The sequence below is a fragment of the Musca domestica genome, unplaced genomic scaffold (assembly GCF_030504385.1).
Source record: "Musca domestica strain aabys unplaced genomic scaffold, Musca_domestica.polishedcontigs.V.1.1 1, whole genome shotgun sequence".
In the NCBI taxonomy this organism is placed as follows: Eukaryota; Metazoa; Arthropoda; class Insecta; order Diptera; family Muscidae; genus Musca; species Musca domestica.
Genome location: NW_026712114.1, coordinates 17,012,202 through 17,033,151, shown reverse-complemented (window position 1 = coordinate 17,033,151; position 20,950 = coordinate 17,012,202). Strand labels below are relative to the sequence as shown.

General features: G+C 34.1%; 4 protein-coding genes across 6 annotated transcripts; 3 read left to right on the top strand and 1 right to left on the bottom strand.

Moving 5' to 3' along the window:
* The first annotated feature begins 1,829 nt into the window (after positions 1-1,829).
* On the top strand, positions 1,830-11,508 carry LOC101900022 (GTP-binding protein SAR1b). Of its 3 annotated transcripts, none has more exons than XM_005181111.4 (6): positions 1,830-1,990; positions 2,953-3,093; positions 7,605-7,724; positions 7,794-7,859; positions 10,207-10,442; positions 10,504-11,508. In XM_005181111.4, exons 2-6 carry the CDS (start codon positions 3,051-3,053, stop codon positions 10,618-10,620), a joined length of 582 nt encoding a protein of 193 aa, XP_005181168.1. In that variant the 5' UTR covers positions 1,830-1,990; positions 2,953-3,050; the 3' UTR covers positions 10,621-11,508. The 3 variants fall into 3 exon arrangements, with proteins under 3 accessions (XP_005181168.1, XP_058975846.1, XP_058975843.1); XM_059119863.1 differs by lacking the exon at positions 1,830-1,990 and adding an exon at positions 2,118-2,241; XM_059119860.1 differs by lacking the exon at positions 1,830-1,990 and adding an exon at positions 2,246-2,368.
* Positions 11,509-12,727: 1,219 nt separating this feature from the next.
* Positions 12,728-14,911, bottom strand: LOC101899854 (bifunctional arginine demethylase and lysyl-hydroxylase PSR). The gene has a single exon (XM_005181110.4). The coding sequence runs from the start codon at positions 14,742-14,744 to the stop codon at positions 13,521-13,523; it is 1,224 nt and encodes a 407-aa protein (XP_005181167.2). The 5' UTR covers positions 14,745-14,911; the 3' UTR covers positions 12,728-13,520.
* A 624-nt stretch (positions 14,912-15,535) lies between these two features.
* LOC101901077 (biogenesis of lysosome-related organelles complex 1 subunit 5) lies at positions 15,536-16,300 on the top strand. The gene is made up of 3 exons (XM_005181117.3): positions 15,536-15,682; positions 15,760-16,031; positions 16,091-16,300. The coding sequence occupies exons 1-3, from the start codon at positions 15,664-15,666 to the stop codon at positions 16,256-16,258; spliced, it is 459 nt and encodes a 152-aa protein (XP_005181174.1). The 5' UTR covers positions 15,536-15,663; the 3' UTR covers positions 16,259-16,300.
* LOC101899679 (uncharacterized) lies at positions 16,285-17,707 on the top strand. Its single transcript, XM_020035906.2, has 2 exons — positions 16,285-16,858; positions 17,322-17,707. Exons 1-2 carry the CDS (start codon positions 16,285-16,287, stop codon positions 17,621-17,623), a joined length of 876 nt encoding a protein of 291 aa, XP_019891465.2. The 3' UTR covers positions 17,624-17,707.
* The last annotated feature ends 3,243 nt before the right edge of the window (positions 17,708-20,950 follow it).

Below are 20,950 nucleotides of genomic sequence, written 5' to 3'. Positions count from 1 at the left end.
ACGATATCGTATTTCCCCATATAACGGTACCTCCCTATATTCTGAAAATCCACACAGAGTTTCTCCTGAGTACTTTACCCCCTGGAAGAGAATTGTCTATATAGGTCCACGATATCGTCTTGCCCCTATACAACGGTACCCCTCGATATTCCATATTTTGACGATTATAGGGACATTATACACCGGAGTTGTTTTAAATTTCGTATTTAGAGTTGGTAATGGGAACTACATTCTATAATAGAAAATTGTCTATCTCTATCTACCTCTATATTTGGTATTTTGATTATTTTAGGAACAATATTTACCGCAATTGTTTCAAATTCGGTATTTGAAGTTTGTAATGAGAACCACAGTCTATGACAGAAATTTTTCTATACAGTTTCACGTCTTCGTATAGCCCTCGTATAACAGTTCCCTATATCCCATAATTTTTCGATTTTAGGTGCAATATTCACGGGAATTGTTTAAAATTTCGAAGTTCATAAAGAACGATGACAGGATTTGAGTGCGGCTGTGGCATCCATTTATGAAATGCCACAATTCTACGTCCGTATCGTGCTACCCTAAACCAAGAGATTGTCGATGTCGATCATCTCCAAAAATTATAAGCCACATCCTGAGAAAGTATTTGAAAATATAATGAATAGCCGATATATCGGGTTGCACTGTATTCCATAGTCGAAAACGACTTCCAGAACTTTGAATACTAAAAGTCGATTATTCGACCCTATAGAAGTGTTCTAACCTGGTTTATATGTACAATTGGCATTAAATTCATTGCACTATAAAGATAAGGTTTGAACATTTGCCGAACTTTGAATACCCTTCAACATTTTGAACGAATTTAGAAATAGTATGAATTTTTAGACAATTCCATTGAAAAATGTAGCTAAAATCATTAAAATACCAAATATACGATATCGTGGACCTATATAGACTTTCCAGGTTGTAAAATACTCTGAAGGAACTTCATTTGTGGATTTTCAAACCATTTAATTGAAAAATTTTGCTCATTCATCAAAAATGGGTACCTTTATATGGGGGCTATACGATATCGTCGATCGACTTGACCTGCCTGCCGACAAAAGATCTGGGCAAAATGTTAGTTTCCTAAATTTATTCGTTTTGACTCTACCATAATTACAACAGACGGTCGGACAGGGCTAAATCGTCTTAGAATATTACGCTGATCAAAAATATATAAATACTTTGTTAAGTCTAAAATTTTTATTTCGATGAGTTACAAACGATGAGTTACTAGTTATGGCGGAGGATATTGATCTTTGATAAAAAAAAAAAAAAAAATTTCTTTCTTTTCAAAATCGTTTCCATATATTTCCTATTAATTTCAAAAATTGTTTTTTTTTTTTAAAAACATTTTCATATAATTGGAAAGATTCTTGTGCCATAATTTATCAAGTAATATTGTAAAAACGTATGGAATAGTTCTTTCTCTTTTAGGAATATGGAAAAGTAACTAAAACAACAACATTAATAATGAAAAAGAAAGGAAATAAACCTTTCAAACTATTTTATTTTACACCCGAACTTCTTTCACATTTCTTATTTGTATTCACATTTGTCGATATATCGTACAACATCACCAAACAAAGAATTCCATTGAAAAAGCAAACAGCAAAGCATATTTTATTACAAATCATACTCTCATATCTCAGGCTTCAGCAAATGCGAAATACTATATATGTAATTAATTCGTTTATTTCTACATTATAAATGATTTTCTTTAACAAAAGCAATGTACCTTGTTCATCCATCACAACACTGACAGATGTCAAATGTCACATCTACTTTTTGACGTTTTTAACATTCCCATAAGTTAGTAACATTGAACGCTGTCGTTGCTGTCGTGTCGTGTCTTGTTCTTCTTCTTGTTAACAGAAAAAAAGAAAGAATTAAGTGAAAATTTGATAGGGGAGCTTTGGATAAATTTATTGGAATTTGTACTTTTAATTAAAATATACTCCATTAGGTAAGACAAGTTCAATGCATCCTCGGCATGCCCGATAATGACTGGACAAAAAAAAGTGTTGTTGAAAAGTTCGAGGAGCAAAGAAAGAAAAAAGAAATAGGAAGTGTAAAAAATGATAAAAGAAACACGCACATATACGCTGCCTGGCTGCTGATTTTGACTAGTTGTCATACTAGCCAGGCAGGCAGACAAGACAGCAGAAGACGGCGGCGGTGGTGTTGGTGGTGGTGTGATTCGTAAAACAATGATTGGTCAGAAGAAAAATGAAGTGTAAATCGTGGCTGTGCCTGGAAAAATTATTCCGGAACAGTATGGAGAAATGCGGGTCATAACTTCCAGGCCCAACATTAATGCATTTGCATCTCGAAAAAGTCTAAAGTACAATATGCCCCAAATGAAACCACAAATAATTGCAAATTATTAAATAACAATTTGATTGTTATTTGCGCCCAGCCAGCAATGGATGAGTCTATTAATAATATTTTTCGTCAGCCGTGTATTGCGCCTTACACATATTTATGTCAAGGTTTTGCCTTTATTTAGAGAGTCAGCCAGCCACTGCTACTATTTTTTTTACTTTGTTCAATCTTTGAAGTGCCTGCTGCCCCGTGTCTTATCATTTATTGCTTTGCATTCAGCAAGAGTTGCCCAGTCATTCATTCATTTCTAACTATCAGTTTTCTCAAGCATGTAATAATTATTTATATGCGGGGAGCGTGAGTTGTAATCGCTATAAGCAGTCCCCAAATAATTCCCTATTCATCAGAACTCATCCATACTATCTGGGCTCTCATTGAAATTAGCATAGGCAGTGTACATGTGTGTGAGTGTGTGTGCGTGAACGTGTGCTAATACTGAAAAGTGCACTACTTTCTTTGTTATTTGTTGCTGTTTCTATTTGTTCGAGTTTAATGTTTCCGTCTTTTTTTTTTAACTTGTCTTTATTGTTCTTTTATTTACAGCTTAGTTTAACATAGCAGCAGCAGAGCCGCAGCATTTCAACAATTTAATATCACTTAATTCCCTTCTTCCCCGCATATTAGAAGCATATTAAAACAAAATGTTCATTTGGGATTGGTTTACCGGTGTTTTAGGATATTTGGGTAAGTGGAGCATATTCAAAAATTAAAACTCTGTTAATCTTTAAAATTTGTTTCTGCCAACAAAGCATATAAATATGGGCCCATATGTCTATCCATTGAAACTTGACAGACACGGTCGGTAGTAGCAGCAGCTTAAACAAGTGTTGACGTTTAAAAAAACACACACACGCAACGTCACGCTGTTGGCCATGGCATTGTGTTTACTTTTGACGTTTGATCTTTGAACATCTCGGCCACTTGATTATCTTGTTTTTTGACCCAACATCGAATTTAGACGGCTATTTGGTCGCAATTTATTGAAAAAGTGTATATCAAAGGAGATATCACAAATACACATTGGTTTTGTGAGATACTCGTCTTCATGAAATCAGCTATAGAAGATATCTGTAGCCCAATAAAAGCTACAACAACAATTTTGATAATTATCTTATTCATTGTTAAATGGATAAGGTTAGCCGATCAAGTTCAATGTTAAAAAAATGAAACTTGGCGTTCGATTCATTTTTTTTTTTGTGTTAACGTTGTTGGAAGAGTGCAATCTTTGTTTTGCATTTTATTTTTTGTGAAGTGAATACTTGCTACACTTGAATCCTTATAGTACTTTCAATCACTTCTAAATCGAAGTCAGGTACTTTTTTCAAGTGTACAATATGTTCTTATAAACAAACAGTTTCAAATATACAACGATTCAAAGTCTATCCATAGAAGGAATGAATGAAATCGAAGGTTTTTAATGAAGAATTGTGGAAGTCTACTAGATTTTATCCCCATAAAATAAACTGGAATAAATTCAACGGATTTTAAAAATGCCTGTTTTAAGGGGCTACGCTTCACTTTACAGAAGACCTTTTTAAAGTTTGTACAGAATACGTTAAAAACAGTCTAATAATGCAAAATAAATTTTCAGTCCTAACATCCAAGAGATATTTTATCTAAATAACTTGATATGTCTTTAATTAGTAGATAAAACTAAACAATATTTTACCTCAAAATAAAAGGTCTTACATCAATAAAATATTTTATATACATTGTTAATGCTGAGTCGTCTTTTATCCATGGGTGACCGACATATGTATCCTTTATACAGAACATTCCTACTTCCCTCCACCATGACAATGAGGGCATATTAAATTTGTCATTCCCTATGTAATAACCGCTAATATTCGTCAGAGAACCCATAAAGTATGTGGTATTAACGGTGTCCGTCTGTCTCCTCAAATCAAAATACATGCAATATTATGCGACGTAGGGCTTTTAAATTTGGCATACTAGTTTGCATTATGTGTAGGATGTAGACATTGAAATGGAGCATCTCGGTACAAGTTTTCTATACCCTCATTTAGAGGTACCAGCCATGGTACAATGAAGAGAAGGTAGGTCAACTTTGAAAAAATTGCAAGTATAGAGGTCTACCTGTTTGGCTTGTAATGTCAGAAATAGTATCAAAACAATAACAAAATCAAACAACTTGTTGCATTTATTTTGAATAAATAATTGAAAACCGCGAAAACTGAATGAAAGGTCAACACTTCTTTTCAAAACCAGGTTCTATATATCTCTAAAGGATTATTTCGCTACAAAAACTCTAGATTTTGTCGATGTATACGATGAAATAAACATTTTGAAAACATCCGAATTTGAATGTTTTCCGAACACATTTTTTTGTCATTGAAAAGAAAACACATACATAAACAAATAAAGATGACATATTAAGCCAAGAAAATAAAAAAATTGAAATCATATGGTATCATAGCCCTACCTTGATATTATTGTACCATGGTACCAGCCAATATTCGATATTTTAATAATTTTAGACATAATTTTCTACGGACTTGTTTGAATTTGAGACTATAGAGATTGTAATGTATTCTAGTTAGTCTTCAAACATTTTATATGTAGGTCAACGTGTTCACATTTTTCTGCAAAAATGTTTCAAATTTGGAATTTATAGTTAATAGCATGGTACAATGAAGAGAAGGTAGGTCAACTTTGAAAATTTTGCAAGTATAGAGGTCTACCTGTTTGGTTTGTAATGTCAAAATTAGTATCAAAACAATAAAAAATCAAACAACTTGTTGCATTTATTTTGAATAAATAATTGAAAACCGCCATAACTGAATGAAAGGTCAACACTTCTTATCAAAATCATGTACTATATACCTCTAAAGGATTATTTCGCTACAAAAACTCTAGATTTTGTCGATGCATACGTGGAAATAAACATTTTGAAAACATCCGAATTTGAATATTTTCTGAACAATTTTTTGTTATTGAAAAGAAAACACATACATAAACAAATAAAGATGACATATTAAGCCAAGAAAATAAAAAAATTAAAATCATATGGTATCATAGCCCTACCTTGATATCATTGTATCATGGTTAATAGCATTGTCTATATAGGTACACGTTTTCCTGTAGCCATTACCCATATAACGGTATTTTCGGATATTCGTAATTTTGACAATTTATGCCACATTCTCTATCGTATATGTTTGGAATTCGATATTTGTAGATCGCAATAGTTTCCAGCTCCGGGGGGTGAACATTGTCTATATACGTCCACGTTTTCCTATAACTACAGTAGTAGGTACCTGCCGATATTAATTATTTCGATCATTTTAATGTTATTTTTCCACGAAATTGTTTCATAACATTGTCTATGTAGGTTAATTTTCTCTATAGCCTACATATATCGGGTTTTTGGAGTTATTCGATTTTTTTGTCGATTTTATCCTCTTTTTCTATCGGGTTTGTTTAAAATTTGGTATTTTACCATCGGTTCCAGGATATCGACTATATTGATCCACAGTGTCAGCAGTTCCCATATAACATATCCCACGGTATTCGGTTATTTCATGATTTTTCACAATAGATAACAGCCTATGTTGCAGAACAATTGTCTATGTAGGCTTACGTTTTGCTATAGCTCCCATGCTACAGTACCACTAACTTTATGGTATTTTGAAAGCTTTAACTGCGATTTTCCTGAACTAGATGTTTTTTTCTGGATCTATTTATAGAAGTCTGGTGGGCTTTTACAGGTCATTTATCGTAGAAATAAACATAGAGCAAGTTTAGCAATTGAAATCGTGAGATGTCTTTAATTTATAAATGAAATTTAAAAATTCAATATTCAAAATAACTGAATCCGAAAAGTTGAATCTTAATAAAAAAATCGATAAACGATGATGAAAACAGATGACTTTGTAAGATCTTAAGTCCATATAAGAACTACGTTTGGTATCCTTTATCTCCTCAAGACCTCTTAAACGGCATTCAAGAGGTCTTCAATATATAAATATGGATAAGAGATTTACTTGGTCTTTTATCCAGAGAAGTGTTCTAAAAGGCCTATAACAAGCAATACCTGTATGGATGTTACTGTGGGATCCAACAAAGCCATCATATGTGGGGTAAAACTATCCCACCCAGGCAGGTCAAGAATGACCTAGAGATATGGAGGTCCAACGTTATAAGAGAGAGCCTCAAGATGAAAAGTTCTATCTGGCAGTTCTGATGTTGTCAGAGGTGCTTTCAACAATTACAATATGAAAGTTATAAAGGAGTCCACCCCATCCATTCCAGCTGAAGAAAGTCGGCTGCATAGGCAAACCAACGTTGTTTTGGTCCAACTACGTTAAGGATGTTACAGCCGTCTCAATTGGAATTGGGCTATAATTGATAAATAAGTATATAAAATCTGCCCAGCGTGTGATCAACTCTAAAGTCGATTTCGGAGAACTTTGGAGCATGATGACCGAATTTTTAAATTTGGAGTTGGATCCGATTTGGAGAAATTAATAGGAAACACTTATTGATATTACAACAACCATAATAATATACAAAATATCAATAATTATCTAAAAAATATTTTGAGTCAGGTCTAATTTTTTCAAGACTTCGACCCCAACTCCCTCAGAAATTGCTCGACTCCGTCTCCGCGAACCTAGTATTAACTCTTCTATCTTCAAAAAGCCCTGTCAGAAGACCCAGAATTTTTCTTAAAGCCTTTCTATGCATATATGAATAAAAAATTGTAGTTTATTTATCTTTTTTCTTTATCACCAAATGACCTTACCATATTATAGAATTATATATTATATTATATGGAAGGTAAATGAAAGATGTCCTCTTTATCGAAGACATTTCAAATATATTCTTTTAATTAGATCTCTGTAAATAGAACATTTTGAATATATATTTTATCTCTCTTGAAGGCTTGTAAGACCTGTAAAAAATAGCCTTCAGTGAAGCGGTAAGGCCGAAAAGTCTATATTTTCGGAAAGAGCCTGCAATCCCTATCGGATTCATTATTTTTTTTTTTCCTTTTTGATGATTTTTTTAAATCAACCTTTTAAATATGCTCATTAGAAGAGGAACCTAGAAAACATATGCTGCCAGATATTAGTGAAATGATCTACACTTTAAATTTTATGCGGTGTTTGTAAAGCAAAGCTAAACTAAATTAAAAATTAAATTCTTTTTTTTTTGTTTCTCTTCCAAAATAGGTCTATGGAAAAAATCGGGTAAATTATTGTTCCTTGGTTTGGATAACGCTGGTAAAACCACATTGTTGCACATGCTCAAAGATGATAAATTAGCCCAACATGTACCAACATTACATCCCAGTAAGTACACAAATTTCCCAACAATGATTTAAGTTTCTAAATTACATTTTTTATTAACTTTCTTTACAGCATCGGAAGAATTGTCCATTGGCAATATGCGCTTCACCACCTTCGATTTGGGTGGTCACACTCAAGGTAAGCTAGCATAACTTATGAATCACTTTTGTTTTAACTACCAACCAACCACTCCTTTAAGTTAACCACTAGGTTAAGTTAGTACGAATTGGTTCATTTGCATTTCAAGTTAAATGTTGTCAAGCAGGTTTTGTTTTTTTGGGGGGACAATAGAGAACAACCCCAGAATTTTGTTTACTATGTTGTGTTACATCATTAACTCCTGCTGCCAATTTTAATGCGGTAGTTTCGTATAAAAATCGAGTGTATGTAGATTGTTAATAAAAAAGATGGCTAAGGAGAAAATATTTTGATAATTTTTTGATAATTGTTTTTTTATGTGAGACAAAATTGAAAAAGCAAATTTTAGAAAGAAGTTTGGAGTCTAGCCATTGTTGAAGGCCTGTAACACTGGAACTTAATTTGGATTTTTTTTTTTCGGAATTAAGATGCCGCAACCTCAGCCAAACCCTCAAAAACTATTTTAAAACCCCTATATTCTCAATTTCCTAGTTCTTTAACGAATTCTTATCTATTTTGTAAGTCATCATGATTAAATTTATATAAAATTTATATATAAATTTTCAAGACAAAAAATTATTCGTGATGGAATTCAAGCGGGTTAGTGTGATTTTTTGTATTTGGCTGGAAAACCACAAGTGACTATCGTTAGAGCACTCCAGCATTTAAATGCGAATGAATCTTTTGTGTGTGTCGTACCATCGCTCATTACTATGATACTGGTAGCGTAGCTCGACGTCAAGGAAGTGGACGGAAGAAAACAGCAACACCAGCAGAAATGGTTCGAAAAGTAAAGAAGCAACTTGATCGAAACCCGCGTCGCAGTGGCCGAAAAATGGCTTGTGAGCTGAACATATCGCAATATTCCATTCGGAAAATATTAAAAAATGAGTTCGAAGTAAAGCTATTGAAATTCGAATAACTTACACCGCACCAGAAAGAAAATAGACTCAAAAGAGCTAAAAAGTTGCTTCGCTTGGCCAAAAGCGGTGAACTGCCGAATTTGGTTTTCTCCGGTGAGAAAATATTCGGTGTCCAGCAGTTTGTAAATAAAAAAATGATCGTGTTTATTTGACAAAGAGGTCAGCTGAAAATGTGCACTTTAAGTTGGCCACCAGAACTCAAGCGCCGGCCATGGAGATGGTGTGGGTCGCCATAACAGCCGATGGTCGCTCCCCGTTGGTATTAATCGACCGTGGCATCAGGCTAATAGTATCGCGAAAATATTCTGGAGGATGTATTAAAGCTTTCGGTAAGCAAACAATTTGGCCGCAGACCTTGGACATTCCAACAGGACCCAGTACCATCGCACTCAGCACGCGCCACCCAAGAATGGTTACAAAATGTGGTTCCTCCCTTTTTTCCAGCGCACGATGGCCACCAAAATCCCCGGATACCAATCCGATGGACTATTGTGTCTGGAGTACTTTGAAAAGCAAGGCTGTCACTAAAAAATACCAAAGTGTCGATCACCTCAAGCAAACGCTTCGCCGGGATTGGGCCAAAGTACCGCAGAGCAACATTCGGGCAGCGTGTGTCGGTTTCATTGACCGTTTGAAGGCCATAATTTTTGCCAGAGGTGACCAATTCGAACAAATCTAAACTTATTCTAAAATTTGATGCTATTTCCGATATTTTTGGCTTTTATTCAATAACATTTAAAAAAAATGTAAAAATTATGGCGTTTGACTTTGTTGCCGTTTTTTTTTTATCTCACCCTGTATGATCTTTGCCTTAATGTGCAGCCACCTAGAAGTTGCCATCTCAACGTAAAGTCTTCTTCCCACAGCAGTACTATAAAAAGTGTATGCCTTGGAAGTAATTTGGTTGTTGTAGGCAAAAAAAACATCAATACAAAAACAAGCGTTGCTGTAAAAAATCGCTAGTAGAACTTGAATAGTTTCAGGCGTTTAATTCGCATATGTTCAATCGCAATAAATTTGAAATAAATACTATTTTTCAAAAAACGGCCCTTGTTCGGCATCATTCAAATGTAAAACGCATCACATAGTGGGGAGTGTGTGATAGTGTTTGGATGGCTTTCCTTCGTACTGCAAATTTCATATCATCATTAAGCTCATCTCGAAAGAGAAAAAACAAATAAAAAGCGGTGATTTTAGTTTTGGAACGTTTTCAGGAAATATTCTTTAGAAAAAAAATATACCTTTTGTTGCTTAATTTTCATTAAGGTATTCTTTTGGAATTAAACATAAATTATGAGGGATAATTTAAGTATAATTACAAATTATCTATAAGGTGGATCATAGCAAATCCTCTCTAATATGTTTTCCTCTTTCATGAAATTCCGATAATTATAAAATTCAATTTCATTTGCTTCTTTTTCCAGCCCGTAGAGTGTGGAAGGACTATTTCCCCGCTGTGGATGCCATTGTATTCTTAATCGATGCCTGGGATCGTGGCCGTTTCCAAGAAAGCAAAAACGAATTGGACTCTCTGCTCACAGATGAGGCTTTGTCAAATTGTCCTGTGCTTATTTTGGGAAACAAAATCGACAAACCAGGTGCTGCCAGTGAAGATGAGTTAAGAAATGTGTTTGGTCTCTATCAATTAACCACTGGCAAGGTAAGTTATTTTCATGGCATATTTTAAAAAGGTCCATTAACATATTTGTAATATTTTCTAGGGCAAAGTTGCACGTTCCGATTTGCCTGGTCGTCCCTTGGAGTTGTTCATGTGCTCTGTGCTGAAGAGACAAGGTTATGGTGAAGGTTTCCGTTGGTTAGCGCAGTATATTGATTAAGTTCGGTTCGGTTGGTCGGTGGTATTTCGTTTCGTTACGGAGTGGCAAATAGCCAAAAAACAAAACAAACAAACAAACAAAAAGAAATAATAATTTGTACATCAATTAAGTATAACAAAAAAACATTCAATATTCGTAAACTGCAGCAGCCATTGTTTTCCTCCTACTCCACCCTGTCACACACACACACTTACATACATACACACATTCTTTTTACATTCACAACAAAACAGCAACAACAAAATTCATTCGCCACAGTATAAAAAACAATTTCAAGAACAACAACAACAATAAAAGAAAACGTAAAAAACAAACTGCAACAACAATAAAACAACCATAATAATATATTTTAATTTAAACTCAGTGGGGAAGAAAGGCGCAATTTTTTTTTACATTATTCAAGAACAATAAATACCATCTATATGCCGGAAGAAATTTAACAACAAATAGAATTCAAACAAATTTACAAATTTAAGACTTCTTTGCCATTTCTTTAGTTTGTTTTATTTCCATACAGAAGAAAAAAAATCAATCAACACATACACACAAAAAATGTATTCCATTTATTCTTTAATTTTCTTGTGATTATTATTTAGTTTGGATTTGATATCCATCCATGCTCTAGAGGATTTCTTTTTTGTCGAACATATTTAATTGTAGTTCTCAAATTATTTAATTTGTTTTCTCCATTAAAGAGCTTTATTAAAACTTATGAGAAAAAGAAAAATGGAATTTCTTTTTCTCATAAGTTTTAATAAACATAATTTTAATTAGCGTAAATTTTATTTGGTCTTGTGTAAAACATTTCGATTTTCTGTGCAAAAAATACAAAACAACATCAACAACAAAAAAAACCTAAATAAATACAAAAAAACTCCTTTTTAATAATTTATATTTGTTTTTAATGTTGTATATGCTTCAACTAGTGAGGTGGAAAAATAGGGCACTGGACGGGCGGAAGCAGAAAAGAAGTCCTTGTCCTTGGGGAAAATTTTCTTAAAACGCCCACACTGATAGTCCTTAATATATCTGGAAGCTCAGGTAATACTTAAAAAAATATTCTTAAAAAAATCGGCTTGGTGAATTCGTAAGAGAAAATGACAGGAAGAAAATAGACTCAAAAGAGCTAAAGAGTTGCTTTGCTTAGCCGAAAGTGGTGAACGGCCGAATTTGGTTTTCCCCGATGAGAAATCTTTCGTTTTCCACCAGTTTGTAAACAAACAAAATGATCGTGTTCACTTGCCAAAGAGGTCAGCTGAAAATGTACACCTTCGGTTGGCCACCAGAACTCAAGCGCCGGCCATGGTGATGGTGTGGGCCGCCAAAACTGCCAATGGTCGCTCTGCGCTCGTATTAATCGACCATGGCATCAGAATAAATGCCGAATATTATCGCGAAAATATTCTGGAGGGCGTATTAAATCCTTGGGCACGCAAACATTTGGCCGCAGAACTTGGACATTCCAACAGGACACAGCACCATCACACTCAGCACGCGCCACCCAAGAATGTTTACAAAATGAGGTTCCTCGCTTCATTTCCAGCGCACAATGGCCACCAAAATCTCCGGATACCAATCTGTAGGACTATTGTGTCTGCAGTTTTTTGGAAAGCAAAGTTGGCACTAAAAAATACCAAAGTGTCGATCACCTCAAGCAAGCGCTTCGCTGGGAATGGTACACCGCAGAGCAACATTCGGGTAGCGTGTGACGGTTTCATTGGCCGTTTGAAGGCCATATATCGTGCCAAAGGTGACCAATTCGAACAAATCTAAACTTATTCTAAAATTTTATGCTATTTCTGACATTTTTGCTTTCATTCAATAAAATTGAAAAAAAAAAAAAAAATATTAGAAATTATGGCGTTTGATTTTGTTGCAGTTTTTTATAATTAGACAATTCTATCACGTCTTTATTTCCAAATTATATTTTTCCTATCATAACTAACTTTTCTTGGAATGAACACAATAGATCAATGGTATCCGATTGAAGCCGCTGCATAGCCTTGTGTAACTGTTCATCTTTAAACCTAACCGAACTCACAATAAAAGTTCCTATAATCCTTTAAAATTGTAGTATGATAAATTATAAATTAAAAAAATCCAGATATTTTCTGTTCTGTATGTTTTTATTTAATACAAGTTTAATTATTGTTCAAATCATATTTTATTTATTAATTTAATTAAATTCTTAAATCAAAGTAGGTATACGGAAAAATAGGACAACGATATGGTTTGGCGGGGATGTTAGCATTATACAATTGCAATTTTTTTCAGTATATTACTATATATATGGAATAATTGCAAAGTAAAAAATACTTATTTGCAATTAAAGGCCTTGATATCCAGTCGATTTTAATACGGGCTCATAAATTAGTCAAAGTAATTGATAAATAGTTCTTCAATTAGTAGGTAAAAATAGTTAAATTAATTAGTTTTTAAGGAAAACGGATGGAGAATTTCATATTTCAGCAAAAAGAAATCTGTGGGACAGAGAAATATCCATGTAATAAAAGAAAGATATTCAAAATTGTGTAGAAAGATGGGGAATTGCCAATATGCTAGATCAGAATCCACCCAAATTCTATTACTTAAATTATGAGAGAAAAATGTTAACTATTATTGGTTTCAACCATAAGTCCCACATATAGCATACGCATTCTGCTTAGGAATCTTGTAGTGTTATCAACAACATCTGCTGTTGACATTTTGTTTACTGGTTTCATTTCCTTGTTAAAATCATCGTGAACATAATGTTGGTGTTTATGGGCAGTAGTAGCAGTGGTGTTGTTGGTGGTGGTGGCATCATCAGCATTATTTGCAATACTTCTACAATTATCGTTAATTTTATCGTTGGTGTTATTTTTTCTATAGCAACTACATTTAAATACTAGTAACGGCCATCATGAATTTGAGGTCATGGCCTCACCCATGCGTCGTTTCTTTTTCTTTTTGGCAGTAAGACTTTCCTGACCACTGTCCGTATTCGATGAGCATGAATCATCTTCGCTGTTGTTGCCACCGTTATCACTATCCGATTCCGATGATGATGAACTTGATGAGGAGGAACTCGAGTTGCTTGAACTATCCGATGCAAATCCAGTGCTTTGATTTATGTTAATGTTTTCAGCGACCTTAGCCAATTCGGGTTCTTTTTCGCGTAAAACCCTTAACCACTTGCGTGACAACTTTGGACGACCGCGCACCGTCTTGTGCCATACAATTGGGAAATTGGTACGACTGCAAAAGTTTTGGGTTATAGCAATAGTGTCGTCCAAGTTTAGCACCACATGCCACCAACCGCCTGGCACAAAAACAGTTTCTCCAGGTTTTTGTAAAATCTCTACAGGTTGATATTCTTTTGGCCAATCGGCTTGCTTCGTACGTGGATATATTGTACTGAACCAAGTGATGGCTTCGTCTTTTTGTTTTCCACCCAGGTGGGAGGGCACCTTCAACAATTCCTTGGGTGTTTGGGTGGGGAATAGACACCAACGTTTGTGACCACTTATCAAGGCATTCCATGCACTGGTGCCCAATGGATCTATGTGTATACCAGTACCGGAACGTGCCGGCCCCATTACAAACCAACGATACGGAGGACGTCTCTCTTCACCACAATACTTAAATAGGTCATCGCGAAAATATTTCGGCACAACATAATCTTGCAGAAGTTTCCGGCGTCTATGATGTTCCCCGAAACTGCTGTCGAAAATATACAGAGGGCTATCGTCCCGCGTTGTTTGCATGTATTCTATGTAATATTTCATTTTCATTTTGACACTGTACCCCTCATTGTCTTCGCCACATTTAAACTTTTGATTACGGTACTTTTTGGCCAAACGTGGTAGGGTCCATTTTTCTAATGCCTGCCAACTCTTTTGACAACCCACAATCACCACGGGCAAATAGGGTTCCTCAAAGCGTCGTATGAATTCCTCGCAACTTATTTCATCCTCATTGATCCTTTCCATGTTGTCATTGACCTTACAGAACGGTTCAAATCGTTCGGGGTCGGCGTAACGCAGCGCAACCCAACCTTCTTTGTCCAATTCTGGTCGTGCTCGTCGCTTAACATCACGTGTACGTTTGCGGGAACGTTTTGGCAATTTAAACTCCTCGCTCATCGTGTTTGCAGTCAAAAATTTTCTCCAATAATTGTTTTATTGATTTTTTGTTATTTGATAATGGAAAATTTCGCGACTTTTCTTCCCTCCCCGAATTTTCAACAGCTGCTAAAAATAATAAAAAAAATCACGTAGACCTCAGAAGTAGGGATGTAAAAGTCGACATTCGGCTAATCAACTAATCGACACTCTACAGCAAGAGAGAGTCATAAAGAATGAGTATGAAAAGAGTAAAATAGAGAGAGTTTTAACGGAAAGTAGTTTTTGCGGCCGCTATGTTTTACAGCTGTGAAGATATTTAAAAGAAAAATGTTGGAATTTAAAATTTTTAATGCAAAAACTAAGATTTTTTAATTTTTATTCGAGACTTTTGCATACAGTGCAGATTTACATTTTTTTTTTTCAAAATTATATCCATTCCATATAAACATACAAATCCATAGAAAAAAGTGATTTTTTACCTATTACCTTTTTGCCAACATTGTTTTAATCAGCGATCCCACGCTAAGTTTTATCAATAATTTAACAGCGAATCGTCTTGCATGTAAATCATTGACTTTTATTATCAAAATGCGTGATCTGATTGGAATCATTTTTGGCACAATTCCTTCGTAAATATGCAGAATTGTCAATCAAGAGTGAAGATCAGTGAGAAGCAAATTCTCGATTAAGATTCCAGAATCATGTATTATGAACATTTGAAGATATTTTCTTTATTATTATTCTTTTATTTAAGCTTTTCTGCTATTTAAAAATTTCATTTCACTTATGCAAGATGATCAAAGCCCTACTGTAGTTTCTATGACATCGCCATCTACACAGCTTACACAACATCATCAGCTTGCCCACCCAATGGCCGAGCCATTGGCAACCCTAGTATCATGTGACAACCATTGACAGCCGAAAGAATAAAGGGAAAATGATAACATTGGGAAAAGGTAATTGCAAATGCATTTCATGTTTTTATTAAATCCTTAATGAAATTTTTTATAAAAATATCGAATATTTTTTGCAGATATATCGAACACCCAGTATCGTATTTTGGATCATCGTGTTTTTGTAAATGGAGAAATAGAAACTTTTCTCAACAATTTCGAAACACAACGCAACGATTCAGAAGTGGAATCTTTGTTCAAAGTAACCGAGACAGTAGGTGCCTTGAAATACGATCTATCCGATAAATGTATTAGCTTGGGAGCGGCACATTTAGGTAATATTGCCGGTGAATTAAAGACCATATTGGGAGAAGTGGAAACTTTGGTTGAAAATTTACAGGTACCAAAGGAGGTAAGTTTGAAAAATCTTAGTTAATTATTGTCAACTTACTAACTGCATACCTGCTTCAGGTGAGTGCTGAAATACTAGAGTCTCGAGCACAGCGAACCAAACGCAAAGAAGATTTTGATTTGGAACTGAAACACAACTACCAAAGAGTTGAAAATTCATTTGCAGTTAAAGAGGAAGAAATATCAGAATTGTATTCCGATTTGCAGCTCAAGCTTAAACTGAAGTGATAAAAAACTCAAACACACATTTTACAATGGGCACTATAGATACCATCAAAGATCCCCGAATCAGGGTAAAGGTGTCAACGCAATTGTTGGACATTATTAAAAAACACCATACAGAATTTGCGGGTGCCCCCAAACATGTTGTGGACTTATTAAAACCAATGGGAATACGTGTAACGCAATTAGACAATAATGGAAATGGTTATAAAGGTGTCGATGTGAAACTACTCAACGATATTTTGGCAAACAATGAAGTGACAATAGAAAGTGAAACCCATACGACAAAATCTGAGAAGGAAAAAGAAGAAAAAGCTAGCTTCGATAAGACAAAAGAAATATATTTGTATTTAAGTGATCTACGTTGGTTTAGCCAAGCCCTGGGTACTCTACGTTCCAAAGGCATAGTTGATGTGTATTTAAATGATTTGCTTGAGACATGTTCATTGGAATTGCCCAAAAATGCAACAATCGAAAGAAATCCAGAACTAGAGGCACGCTGTCAGAAGTTACGTCTGGAACAACAAAACCTGGAATATCGTAAAATGACAAAGGATGTTGATGCAACGCTAAAGAATTATCCAGAGGATACGATTGCCTATCAAAGTAAGTATCCATTTTTGAATCAGGTTTTATAAAATAATGATGGGATATGGGTTTATAACAAATATTCATTTTAGCTACGTTCAACTGTTCTTTTATCAAGAGCATGTATGTGTAGTTGAATAATATTCGAATTGATGTGCAAGAAGCATCATTTGAATTTCTAATTTAAATCCCGAGATTGATCACGAATGTGTTTTTTAATGTTAACCAAATTATTCCATTTGGAATGAATTGCTAAAAGTAAAAAAAAAAACTGCCATTGATCTTCCACCGTTTTTCTTCATGAAACATATCATTTTATACATTTGTTATAGTTGTTTCTCTGGATTTAACAAAAGATCGCCGGAATTGTTTAAAGCTCCTTTCAAAGTTACAGCCTATAGTACAAGTGGTCTAATTCGATTATTGTGAATAAGATTTTATTTTCAAATGACAAATTTGTTTGTTTCTTCTTTTTTTGCAGTGAAAGCCATCAACAGTCAACTGGTTGCCGTACTGCAATTCATATTCTCCGTGGCAGCTGGTTTTGCTTTTGGTTTCATTGGCATTCAACTTATTGTGGGAAATTTAGATTTTGGACTGCGCCTGTTGTTGGGCATAATGATTGCTCTTATAATTGCCCTGGCTGAGATTTACTTTTTGGCAAAGAAACTTAACGAATATGACAATACCACGGAGACGGTCAACAAGGCCATCAATAAGATTAAAGCTAGCAAAACACCAATACTAAATGAAGAAATTCAAAAGAAATTACACGTAGAATAAGTTTATAGACTAGTCTGTATGGTTTGAGAAAAGAATATAGATAATAATGATGTCATTACGAACAATTATGGGATGTTTCTCTAATTTTATTTGCATTTTTAATATACCAAAAACAACAAGACAGAAATTTTTCCTGTTAAGCGTAGAGTAATGTGAGGATACGATTTTCGTCTGTATCACTCAATTAGTTATAATTGATTTTTTCATGAAAAATTAAAATAGGTGTTAAAATATTAGAATAAAAAATAATTACTAGCTACTTAAACCTTTTAAACTGTTGGGGAAATTGCAGATGCTATTGGATAATAATATCGGCAATTAACGACATTTTTCGGTAAGTTAACGACGATAATAAAGTATTCGCTAAGTCATACCGATGCAAACAATGTTGACAACTTTGTTTTAATATTTTATGTTTTTTTATTTATTTATATTCAATTAACATAGTTACCTAGCCCATAGGGCCATGGACGGTTCCAAAAACTTCTATACATGACTACTCTAAAATTATATATAATATTCTTAGTCTAAAATATTTTTAAAAATTACTTTTGAAGGTTACCGATGTTTGTCGGTAAGTACAGAAAGAATTACAGAATTACACCATTATTCAATGATTAAAAAAAACTTTGATACATATTTTTTCCCTAAGAATTTTTCAAAATTATTTCTTATAATGGTGAAGATCAGAAACTAAATTTTCTGAACCAGTTCAGTTTGTATTTAATGCAGTATTAATATGAAGTGTGATTTTCTAAGAACTATGGGAAAAATTTTAAAGAAAAAATAAATACAATTCAAAGAAATTTATCTTTTCAACATTTCGGCCGGTATCTCACGAACAAATGCTTTAATGTTGTCTTCCAATGCGTCAATTGAATGTGAGCTCTTCTGTATAAACATGAGCTTCAACATAGCCCCATAAAATAGTCTAAAGAAGTTAAATTGTACGATCTAGGTTCACTCGCCTCTCAAAAAGTCTATTGTTACGCGTGTTGTGTGGCATGATGCATCTTCCTTCTCTTACGAACTCTAAATACGTAATTTGCTACAACTACGGTTAGTAATGTCGCTAAAATCATCAAAATACCGAATATTGGGAGGTACCGTTACCTGGGGGCATGCGATATCGTGCACCTGCATATGACATTTTCATAGGCTGTAGAACCCATTACGAAATTTGAAACAACTACGGTGAATAATGTCATTAAAATCGGCAAAATACCCAATATCGGGGGTTACCATTGTATGGGGGCTGTACGATATCTTGGGCCTATATAGAAAATTCTCCTTCAGAGGGTAAAGTGCTCACAAAGAACTAATTGTGTAGAATAGCAGTAAATTCCATTGAAAAATGTGATCAAAATACCGAATATCGGAAGGGATATACGATATCGTGGACCTATATGGACAATTCTTTCTCAGGATGTAAAATAGACACAAAAACGCTATCTAAATCGTCTCAGAATTTTACGCTGATCAGGATATGTACTTTGTTGGGTCTAAAATTACTATTTCGATGAGTTACAAATGGAATGACGAAATTAATATACTCTCCATACTATGTATGCATGTATAATGGAGGATATAAAAAGATCATGTTTAATACATACTCCTGAAGTTTTTTCTACAGGAAGAACTTTACAGCCTGAGTTCGGGAATGTAAGACTCATATCATTATTGACAATTATTTTGCTATAACTCCTGAAGCTAATTTCGATATCATATATTGATATATCGCTTAAATTTATTTATATCTTAAATATGAACCGGTCTTAAGCCCGGTATGGAAACCAGTATGAAAGTTTTACTAAAAAATCTAAATGTTAACCATAAAAACGTTTTCTGTAACTTAGATGCATTAATGGACATAAAACTTTAACAGATATAGAATGTATGAGATAATATACATACCTGTTAATTCTGTAGAACGTATATTTGCGTTGTCAACATCGAACATTTCACAAACAGCAATGCATCCTTACGAGTCGTTCAGGAGTCGAATGTCTTAATATTCAGCTATAAGTCACTTTTCGTATTTATATTTTATTTTTGCCAAACTGATTTCAATTAGTTTATATTAAAATTTAAAGATTTGAGAGAAAGGCAATTCTTTTATTATCTAATAAATTTATCCATCTTTAAACGTATTCACTTCGTTAGATATACATCCGCCGTGTTTATGTAACATTGTTGAAGTCTCAATAACTTATGCATTTATTTATATTCATCTTGAAATCATTTTAGTTATAATTAATATTCACTTTTAAATATTTTTACGAGCACTTAGATTTATATCACTTCCCGTCTTACGTTACCGAACCGAAATCTGAAACCGAATATGCGCATAGATACTTAACGTATTTGAGGAGCACCATTTTGGCGGAAATTTTTTCTTGGATTATTTGTTCAGTTTTATTTAGTTTATTATTCCCCTTCAAAGTTTTTGATTTTTCAAGCTAGTGTAACTGGCCAACTTCACTGCTTTACTCAGTCCTCAGTGCTTTCACATTTTGCCACAACCACTCACTGTTTCACTTACAAATTTGCAATACCGAACTGAAAATTAATCTGAAGATATGAGATTGTCCAAGGTAAATTTCTGTATGATTATTTGTCCAGTTTTAGCTTCGTATCCGCTCAGTCCTCAGGGCTTCCAAACTTTTTTTATCGTAATCACTAGCTGTCTCTGATTCACAGTTACGTGTTTGTTATCAGTTATGTGTTTCCAAAAATCTTTTCTAGTCCAAAAATTCAAGCTAGGATTCTCCACTCAGTCCTCAGTGTTTCCAAATCTTATCATAATCACTCAAAGTTCAGTATCCCATTTTTTAAGAGTTGCTTTGTTTTATATCACTTCCAGTCTTACAATACCGAATTAAAAAATTGTCTTAAACCGTATAAATTAGTATAAAGATTTTAGGAATTTCATGGTAATTTTCTAGCTAGGATAACTAGACCAGTTAATATTGCTTTACTCAGTTTTGTGTTTCCAAAAGTCCTTCCGGAGCCAAAAATTAATTACTTTTCTCCTCAAATCCTCAACGATTATAACATAATTTAAAGTAAATTCTCCTTCTGATACTTGGCTCGCAAAGCATAGACGTTTATTTTCCATATCCGTGATGAGAATTGTTAAATTTCAATGCTAGGGAATTGGCTTGCTACTCAACGTTACATTAGTAGCTTTACGGAGTCCAATGGTTTCAAAAGTCTTTCTAAAAACATAAAATTATTCATTTTTCATTGCACTGAACCGTTAACGTCGAATTTAATACGCGAACTGATTTTTTAGCGGGAAATCATCGAAAAGGTAGTCAATTTTTT

Bases quoted from the DNA above. Each gene is read 5' to 3' on its own strand.
- LOC101900022 (XM_005181111.4), top strand. From the start codon at position 3,051: ATGTTCATTTGGGATTGGTTTACCGGTGTTTTAGGATATTTGG. The intron at 3,094-7,604 runs GTAAGTGGAGCA...CTTCCAAAATAG, and splicing joins CGGTGTTTTAGGATATTTGG to GTCTATGGAAAAAATCGGGT. The intron at 7,860-10,206 runs GTAAGCTAGCAT...TTCTTTTTCCAG, and splicing joins TTTGGGTGGTCACACTCAAG to CCCGTAGAGTGTGGAAGGAC.
- LOC101899679 (XM_020035906.2), top strand. From the start codon at position 16,285: ATGGGCACTATAGATACCATCAAAGATCCCCGAATCAGGGTAAAGGTG. The intron at 16,859-17,321 runs GTAAGTATCCAT...CTTTTTTTGCAG, and splicing joins GGATACGATTGCCTATCAAA to TGAAAGCCATCAACAGTCAA.
- LOC101901077 (XM_005181117.3), top strand. The intron at 16,032-16,090 runs GTAAGTTTGAAA...TACCTGCTTCAG, and splicing joins ATTTACAGGTACCAAAGGAG to GTGAGTGCTGAAATACTAGA.
- LOC101899854 (XM_005181110.4), bottom strand. From the start codon at position 14,744: ATGAGCGAGGAGTTTAAATTGCCAAAACGTTCCCGCAAACGTACACGT.